The 10,279-nt window shown below is 36.9% G+C and overlaps 1 protein-coding gene across 1 annotated transcript; it reads right to left on the minus strand.

The window, feature by feature from the left end:
- Positions 1–8,362: 8,362 nt before the first annotated feature.
- LOC129536071 (olfactory receptor 6C74-like) lies at positions 8,363–9,352 on the minus strand. Its single transcript, XM_055394824.2, has one exon. It carries the CDS (start codon positions 9,329–9,331, stop codon positions 8,363–8,365), a length of 969 nt encoding a protein of 322 aa, XP_055250799.2. The 5' UTR covers positions 9,332–9,352.
- Positions 9,353–10,279: the final 927 nt, after the last annotated feature.

Below are 10,279 nucleotides of genomic sequence, written 5' to 3' on the forward strand. Positions count from 1 at the left end.
CTTTTTATAGCATGAGCTAGAACAGTCAACAGGTGATAAGTATCAAAGCTTGTATAGTGCCTTCTTTTTTCTCTTTAAGTCCTTCCTAACAATCAGCATTTTCTTCCTTTAAGAATAAACATATTTTGTTATACATATTAGCAAAATTGGCAGATCAAAAGACAGAAACTATTGCTGCATTTTGAACGATGATTGAAATATTAAAATACAAAACAAGTAAAAGTAAATATGTTAAAGCAATTTATTCTGACAAAATAAACTTTTGAATGGAAGAAAGGTGAAATACACATTTAAAAACTGGGAACATTCTTACTTTCTGACACATCTAATGATTGCAGTCAGAAATATAATCCCAGATTTTCTTTATTTACTTAAAATATGAGATGTAATGCATTTGCATTAACTTTAGGAGAGTTTTTGGTCATTATCTCATCCTTGTCTCTATTATATATATAAAAGTATCTTACACAGAGAAAACACAGGCTTGATTTCATGGATATTTTCTATAAACTCTGCTACAATTTTTTTTCATTTCTTTATTCTTGCCATATAAAGGTAAGCATTGTCCTGACTGAAACTTTAAGAAATTACTCTTGTAATCCTGAGAGTTCTTGAAGGAAAAGTTCAAGAAGCACTGCTTAATGACTGGAAGGTAAAACATTTCAAAGCTCCCTGGATAAAATGAAGATTGACTATTACCAAAAGATTAAACGATTTTACCTTCTTTGGTCACTGCTTAAATCTCTGAAATCAGAGGGATGATAGAAAGGGTGGAAGGAGAGATAATTCAAGAGATGTAGTGATGTCATGACATACACTTTTCCAGAAGCTAATGAATAGAGCAGGATAAAAGCAAAATTGTGCCAACCAGTTGGTTTTCCTTTGGTTGGACTTAATTTTTCTAATAAGCACATGCACTCAGTCCACACTTGGGAGATAATTTATCCTCAGTTCCTTTGGGGGTGGATTGAATGCAGGGCTGAGCTACACCACAGTGGACACTTCACTAAGGGTACTACCTATGTTTCATTCATTTTCACATCTCCACCATCTCAAAGTAAAATGAATGAATAAAGAAAGCATTTTAGTATCGTCAAAAATAAGAGTACTTGAAACTTCAGTATTTTTCATTCTAATAGTTACATATGCTTAATGTTATGAGAATCAAGTATGAGAGAACCAGTATCAAATCAGCACATTGTGACATATGGAATGACCCTTACGTGTCCAGATGAATTTTGTTTGCCCTCAAAGCTTAAAGTTATATAGTGTCAAATTTTTGTACTGTGTTCTGCTACATATTTTTCTATATATTCAGCTATATATATAGCCACATTCACACACTCATAGATACATTTTTTTCTTCTTACACTAATGCAACTTTATTATTTGCATTATACATAGATACATTTTTTTCTTCTTACAGTAATGCAACTTTATTATTTGCATTATTATTTGCAGAAAATATTTGGCAATTTTCCTTTGTTTTCAGTTAACAATATGTAATGGATATTATTCATTGTCAGATTATCTAGATGGAACTCATTATAATGATTGAATATAATACCAGAGGAGACGTATATAATTTGGTAATTTCATTGTTGATTGAGATTTAGGGAATTAGTCTGCTACCAATTTCACATCATTGGTTATAATGCTGTCTATTTTTATGCATTTTTTTTGCATACATAGAAGTATTGATGTAACATATATACTAAATTTTGATAGATATCAAAATTTCTCTCCTACAGAGAAGAATGAACTTTTTAAGTGCATTCTAATCATACTGGATGCATTCACAAATTTTATAGAAGGATGAAAATGATGCCACAATTAATTTAATAAAAGGATAACATCATAAAGATCACATCATGGTGCCTAGGTGCCTAGGTTTTGAGGTTAAAGAGAGCCAAGCTTTTTGAAAACTTTCCAACTTGATTTAAACTTTCTGATGTTGCTCTACCTATAAAATGAGAATCCTGACAGTCCTCATTCATAGCATACTGTAAAGATTAAAGTGATAATGTATAAATTAGCAGAATAGTCCCAACTCAGGGATCAAACCCAGGTCGCCCACATTGCAAGGAGATTCTTTCTTTACCAGCTGAGCCACCAGGGAAGCCCAAGAATACTGGAGTGGTAGCCTCCAGTGGTATTCAGTGGATAGGATAGGGTAGCCTATTCGTTATACAGCAGATCTTTCTGACCCAAGAATCAAACCGGGTTCTTCTGCATTGCAGGCAGAGTCTTTACCAACTGAGCTACCAGAGAAGCTCCAGTAGTGTATAAACGTTGATATTACTTTAAATTTCATATTCTGCAATTAATAGATTGAACATTTTTATTTCTATTTCTCATCCATGAATGGTCTATTTTAACTTGTGTTCACTTTTCCTTGGCTTTGTTATCTTTTTATTTATTAACAGGATATATCTGTTATGAATATTAACCCCCAGTCATATCTGTGGCAGGATGTTTTCAGAGATGAACCTTCTTTTTTGGAGTGGTTCAACTATGAAAGTTGTACAGCCTGTCATGAATTCTTGGGGACCTATTCTTCTCGGTACATCCTTCCATGTATTTCAAGATTCTATAAATATCTGCTTATAGTCAACACTTCTATGACTTTGCTTTCTACATTTTTGTCTTTGGTCCATCCAGAATGTATTATTATATGAGATATGGATTTTTTTTTCTTTTTAAATGAATAACTAATTGCCCTGACATCAATGAGCTAGAGACAATATAAAAGTTTGGACAGTGAGTTGCTAAGAGCTTCAATGTCCTGTTATGCCCTGTTAGCAGATTCTGTCTAGCTCATTGTTCTCATTAACAAGATTTGTATGTCATCTCTCAGCTGAGAAAGTAACTGACTCAACTGAAATATTGCCTTGCCTTGAGAAATTCATAATTCTCATATTCCAAAAAAGGAGGTTTCTTTGACTTAAATATAAAGAGTCTAATTTTAACAGAGTCAAAGTCCTATAAGATTGGATCCCCTCCTTCCATTCAGACCTACTGCCTTACATCCACCTTCACATTTTCATTGGAGCATACTTGTGTTTTTTGTTTATTTGTTTTAACAGTCTGATAATCTGCATCTTGGAAGTGGTTTCTTTGGAACTTCAATTCTCTTCTAGTCATCTGATAAATCTACTTTATTCTTTATGGCAGTGTTCCCTGAATCTTTGATTTTCCCAAACTCTTACATGTTTCCATAATGCCTTGCACTTCATCTTTGCAGTAGTAATTACATTATAATTGCTAACATGGTCTCATTCTCATTAGACTGTAAGTTTCACAGTATAAGTGCTAAGTTGCATGTGTGGCTATTTAAATAAAAATATGAATTAGTTAAAAATACAAACTCAAATCCTCAGTTACATTAATTTCATTTCAAGTACTCCAAAGCCAAGGTGGCTAATGACTAATATATTGAATAGCACAGATTACAGAGCATTCCCATTAATGCAGATAGTTGTATTGGACAATTATTTCTCTTTCTGTTACTTTTGAAATATTGCTTAAGTGCATGGCATATTTCTGGAACCAAGGGCCTGTATGACCTCTGCTCTGACCTTATCAAATTGCTCATCATTTCTTGTAATTGCTAGGCATTCTCTTTCTCTCTCTCTCTCTCACACACACACACATGCACACATACATGCACATATTTTTCTTTAAGGTTTTATCTAAATGTCATCTATTCCTTGAAATCTTCCCTGGTTTGCAAAGCCAGGATTAGGTGCCCTCTGTTCTTTGCTCTCCTAAATCTTTGCACATTTATCTTCAGTTCAGTTCAGTTCAGATCAGCCTCTCAGTCATGTCCGACTCTCCGCGACCCCATGAATCACAGCACGCCAGGCCTCCCTGTCCATCACCAACTCACGGAGTTCACTCAAACTCATGTCCACAGAGTCAGTAATGCCATCCAGCCATCTCATTCTCTGTCGTCCCCTTCTCCTCCCGCCCCCAACGTTTCCCAGCATCAGAGTCTTTTCCAGTGAGTCAACTCGTCGCATGAGGTGGCCAAAGTATTGCAGTTTCAGCTTTAGCATCAGTCCTTCCAATGAACACCCAGGATTGATCTCCTTTAGAATGGATTAGTTGGATCTCCTTGCAGTCCAAGGGACTCTCAAGAGTCTTCTCCAACACCACAGTTCAAAAGCATCAATTCTTCGGCGATCAGTTTTCTTCACAGTCCAACTCTCACATCCATACATGACCATGGGAAAAGCCATAGCCTTGACTAGACGGACCTTCGTTGGCAAAGTGATATCTCTGCTTTTTAATATACTATCAAGGTTGGTCATAACTTTCCTTCCAAGGACCAAGCGTCTTTTAATTTCATGGCTGCAATCAGCATCTGCAGTGATTTTGGAGCCCCAAAAAATAAAGTCTGGCACTGTTTCCACTGTTTTTCCATCTATTTCCCATGAAGTGATGGGATCAGATGCCATGATCTTTGTTTTCTGAATGTTGAGCTTCAAGCCAAACTTTTCACTCTCCTCTTTCACTTTCATCAAGAGGCTTTTGAGTTCCTCTTCACTTTCTGCCATAAGGATGGTGTCATCTGCATATCTGAGGTTATTGATATTTCTCCCGGCAATCTTGATTCTAGCTTGTGCTTCTTCCAGCCCAGCGTTCCTCATGATGTACTCTGCATACAAGTTAAACAAGCAAGGTGACAATATACAGCCTTAACGGACTCCTTTTCCTATCTGGAACCAGTCTGTTGTTCCATGTACAGTTCTGACTGTTGCTTCCTGACCTGCATACAGGTTTCTCAAGAGGCAGGCCAGGTGGTCTGGTATTCCCATCTCTTTTGCAATTACTCATACATATATCTGTTTGCATTATAATGCTATATAATGTGGAGAAAATGGCCTTTGTTGCTGGGAAATGTTGGTGGCAGGAGGAGAAGGGGATGACAGAGAATGAGATGGCTGGATGGCATCACCGACTCTGTGGACATGAGTTTGAGTGAACTCCAGGAGTTGGTGATGGACAGGGAGGCCTGGCATGCTGTGATTCATGGGATTGCAGAGAGTCGGACACGACTGAGCGACTGAACTGAACTGATACATTTTAAGCCAAGAAAAGAAATGCAACCAAACTTGATTTTTACATATACAAAATGTTAATATATATAAAATTTTGGGTTATCCAAATGTCAAAAATAGTTTGACATTCAGAAATGTAATGTCTCCAACTTTGTTTATTCTCAGGATTGTTGTGGATATTCAGGGTCTTTTGTATGTCAATATGAATTCTATTTCTGAAAAAATACCATTAGAATCTTATTTTAATAGTGTATTTATTTTAATTTTTTTTTCATTCTCTCTTTTTTAAAAAATCTATTTAATTTAATTGGAGGCTAATTACTTTATATTTTTGTATTGCTTTTGCCATACATTGACATGAATCTGCCCCGGGTGTACATGTGTTCCCCATCTTGAATCCCCCTCCCACCTCCCTCCCTATACCATCCCTCTGGGTCATCCCAGTGCACCAGCCCCGAGCATCCTGTATCATGCATCGAACCTGGACTGGCCATTCGTTTCACATATGATAATGTACATGTTTCAATGCCATTCTCCCATATCACCCCACCCTTGCCCTCTCCCACAGAGTCCAAAAGACTGTTCTATACATCTATGTCTCTTTTGCTGTCTTGTATACAGTGTTATCATTATCATCTTTCTAAATTCCATATATATGCGTTAGTATACTGTATTGGTGTTTTTCTTTCTGGCTTACTTCACTCTGGATAATAGGCTCCAGTTTCATCCACCTCATTAGAACTGATTCAAATGAATTCTTTCTAATTGCTGAGTAATACTCCATTGTATATATGTACCAAAGCTTTCTTATCCATTCATCTGCAGATGGACATCTAGGTTGCTTCCATGTCCTGGCTATTATAAACAGTTCTGAGATGAACATTGGAGTACATGTGTCTCTTTCAATTCTGGTTTCCTCGGGGTGTATGCCCAGGAGTGCAATTGCTGGGTCATATGGCAGCTCTATTTCCAGTTTTCAAAGGAATCTCTCACTGTTCTCCATAGTGGCTGTACTAGTTTGCATTCTCAACAAGAGTGTAAGAGGGTTCCCTTTTCTCCACACCCTCTCCAGCATTTATTGCTTGTAGACGTTTGGATAGCAGCCATTCTGACTGGTGTGAAATGGTACCTCATTGTGGTTTTGATTTGCATCTCTCTGATTATGAGTGATGTTGAGCATCTTTTCATGTGTTTGTTAGCCATCTTTATGTCTTCTTTGGAGAAATGTCTGTTTAGTTGTTTGGCCCATTTTTTGATTGAGTTGTTTATTTTTCTGGAATTGAGCTGCAGGAGTTGCTTGTATATTTTTGAGATTAATCCTTTGTCAGTTGCTTCATTTGTTTTTATTTTCTCCCATTCTGAAGGTTGTCTTTTCACCTTGATTATAGTTTCCTTTGCTGTGCAGAAGCTTTTAATTTTAATTAGGTCCCATTTGTTTATTTTTGCTTTTATTTCCTATATTCTGGGAGGTGGGTCATGGAGGATCCTGCTGTGAGTTATGTTGGAGAGTGTTTTGCCAATGTTCTCCTCTAGGAGTTTTATAGTTTCTGGTCTTACGGTTAAAAGATCTTTAATCCATTTTGAGTTTATTTTGGTGTATGGTGTTAGGGAGTGCTCTAGTTTCATTCTTTTACAAGTGGTTGACCAGTTTTCCCAGCACCACTTGTTAAAGAGATTGTCTTTTCTCCATTGAATATGCTTGCCTCCTTTGTCAAAGATAAGGTATCCATAAGTGCATGGATTTATCTCTGGGCTTTCTATTTTGTTCCACTGATCTATATTTCTGTCTTTATGCCAGTACCATACTGTCTTGATGACTGTGGCTTTGTAGTAGAGCCTGAAGTCCGGCAGGTTGACTCCCCCAGTTCCATTCTTCTTTCTCAAGATTGCTTTGGCTATTCAAGGTTTTTAGTATTTCCATACAAATTGTGAAATTATTTGTTCTAACTCCGTGAAAAATACCATTGGTAGCTTGATAGGGATTGCATTGAACCTATAAATTACTTTGGGTAATATATCATTTTCACAATATTTATTCTTTCAATCCACGAACACGGTTTATTTCTCCATCTGTTAGTGTCCTCTCTGATTTCTTTCACCAGTGTTTTATAGGTTTCTATATATAGGTCTTTTTTTTCTTTAGGTAGATATATTCCTAAGTATTTTATTCTTTTTGTTGCAATGGTGAATGGAATTGTTTCCTTAGTTTCTCTTTCTATTTTCTCATTATTAGTGTATAGGAATGCAAGGGATTTCTGTGTGTTGATTTTATATCCTGAAACTTTACTATATTCATTGATTAACTCTAGTAATTTTCTGGTAGAGTCTTTAGAGTTTTCTGTGTAGAGGATCATGTCATCTGCAAACAGCGAGAGTTTTACTTCTTCTTTTCCAATTTGGATTCCTTTGATGTCTTTTTCTGCTCTGATTGCTGTGGCCAAAAATTCCAAAACTATGTTGAATAGTAGTGGTGAGAGTGGGCACCCTTGTCTTGTTCCTTACTTTAGGGGAAACGCTTTCAATTTTTCACCATTGAGGATAATGTTTGCTGTGTGTTTGTCATATATAGCTTTTATTATGTTGAGGAATGTTCCTTCTATTCCTGCCTTCTGGAGGGTTTTTATCATAAATGGATGTTGAATTACGTCAAAGGCTTTCTCTGCATCTATTGAGATAATCATAATAGATTTAAGTAGATATTAAGTGATAACAACTAAAAGATAGTAATAGCATGGCATCACAAACTGCTTTGGATATATCCAAATGTAAGGATACTTTTAGGCTTGACTAACTAGAAGGACTGATGCTAAGACTGAAACTCCAAAACTTTGGTCATCTCATGTGAAGAGCTGACTCATTGGAAAAGACTCTGATGCTGGGAGGGATTGGGGGCAGGAGGAGAAGGGAACGACAGAGAATGAGATGGCTGGATGGCATCACGGACTCAATGGACATGAGTTTGAGTGAACTCCGGGAGTTGATGATGGACAGGGAGGCCTGTCGTGCTGGATTCATGGGGTTGCAAAGAGTCAGACATGACTGAGTGACTGAACTGAACTAGAACTGAGAGATAAAGAAACAAATTTAAAATGTGTCAATTTCTTTCACATGTACACAGAAGGTGAGATTCAAAATAAATCTCTATAGAAGAATATAAATAAAATTAAAATTCTAGAAAAAAATTTGTGTAAAAATAAAGCTTTAAATAAAGATTAATATTGTAGAAATGAGAGGAAAAGCAGAGGAAATATGTATTAGAGGTACATTGGATATGCTGTTGTTGATTGATGCCCTTTTGTTTACCTTCTTTGTGTATAGTGAAAATCATATTCATTTCTTTGAGAAGAAACAACTCTGTGTATCATATTAACGAAGGCCTTCTTCACTTGTTGGTTCCTTAAGGTATAAATGAAAGGATTCAAAAGCGGAGCAACAGAGGTGTTGAGCACTGAAATTCCTTTGGAAAAAGATATCCTTTGTTTGACTGAAGGTTTAACATACATAAAGATGCAGCTGCCGTAAGAAAGGGATATCACAATCATGTGAGAAGAACACGTTGAAAAAGCCTTTCTCCTATGACTAGCTGAGGGAATTCTTACAATGGTCAAGGCAATACACGTATATGATATGATCACCATTACCAATGTGATCACCAGTGTCACCACAGCTGAGATGAATCCCATCATCTCGATTAACTTTGTATCTGAGCAGGAGATTTGTAGGAGGGGAGTGGTGTCGCAATAGAAATGATCAACAACGTTGGAGGCACAGAAGTCAAGGTTTAGGCCATAGAGGAGTGGTGGAAAGATGACCAAGAATCCAGCAAACCAACAACTGAGGACAAGTTGCATGCAGATTTTACTGTTCATGATGGTTGTGTAATGCAAGGGCTTACAGATGGCAACATAGCGGTCATAGGACATTGCTGCCAGTAAGTAAAATTCAGATGCTCCAAGAAGAAAGGCAAAAAACACTTGAGTCACACAACTGTTATAGGAAATGGTTTTGTCTCCTGTTGCCATCATAACCAGCAATTTAGGGATGCATGTAGTAGTATACGAAATTTCTAAAAAGGAAAAATTTCGAAGGAAAAAGTACATGGGGGTCTTCAGGTGAGTATCTACCAGGGTGAGTGTGATGATAATCAGATTGCCAGTGATGCTTAGCAAGTAGGTGAGTAGTAGGAAGATAAATAAAACAATTTTCATTTGTGGGTCACTTGTTAAACCTGATAGGATAAACACTACTACTCTTGTATGATTTCCCATTCCAGTTTTCTGACAATTGCTCTGTCTGAATAGAAGAAAAAGAAAGAAAGAAAGAAAGAAAAAAAGGAACCCAAGGGAGACATAACAGGAATAATCATTATTTAAGGTAAAGTGAGGCAATGGCAACCCACTCCGATACTCTTGCTGGAGAATCCCATGGACGGAGGAGCCTGGTGGGCTGCAGTCCATGGGGTCACTAAGAGTGGGACACGACTGAGCAAATTCACCTTCACTTTTCACTTTCATGCGTTGGAGAAGGAAATGGCAACCCACTCCAGTGTTCTTGCCTGGAGAATCCCAGGGATGGGGGAGCCTGGTGTGCTGCCATCTATGGGGTCGCACAGAGTCAGACACAACTGAAACGACTTAGCAGCAGCAGCAAAGCAATTTTTCATGTACAGTGAAACAATGCTCATTCATGTTTTAAAAGTTTTTTTTTTTTTTTCCCCAGAGATAGTAATAGATGCATGTGCAAAATATCTGGATAGATTAAAGTTCAGCTTGCAGTTCTTTTAGAGAATCATCTATAAAACAGTAGTAATTGTTGATAGTTTTTATGTAAGTCAATCGGGGATATAAAAAACTTTTAAAGTATAATAAATGCTTTTTCTCTCTTTATATCATGCAAGAGTTTGGATATATGCTATTTCCTGTTCAATTAAGTTCTCAGACTAGAACCAAAATTATATCTATCATTGAAGCCCAGGTTTCATACACACACACACACACACACACACACACTATTCATCCTCAATAAACAGAGCTAGTACATCTTTTCCATTTTACTCAACTAACCAAACTCAAATGCCTGATTTTAGACTCATTTATCTTCAGAGCTAACCTGATCTGATTTCATATAAATTAATATGGGGCATTGGAAATAGTCTTATTTTCTGTTCTTGGGTTTCCCTGGTGGCCCAGTGGTTGAGAGTTGGCCTTGCAATGAAG

Source organism: Moschus berezovskii, chromosome 6 (assembly GCF_049115385.1).
Source record: "Moschus berezovskii isolate FMDL1 chromosome 6, NW_MosBer_1.0, whole genome shotgun sequence".
Lineage (NCBI taxonomy): Eukaryota > Metazoa > Chordata > Mammalia > Artiodactyla > Moschidae > Moschus > Moschus berezovskii.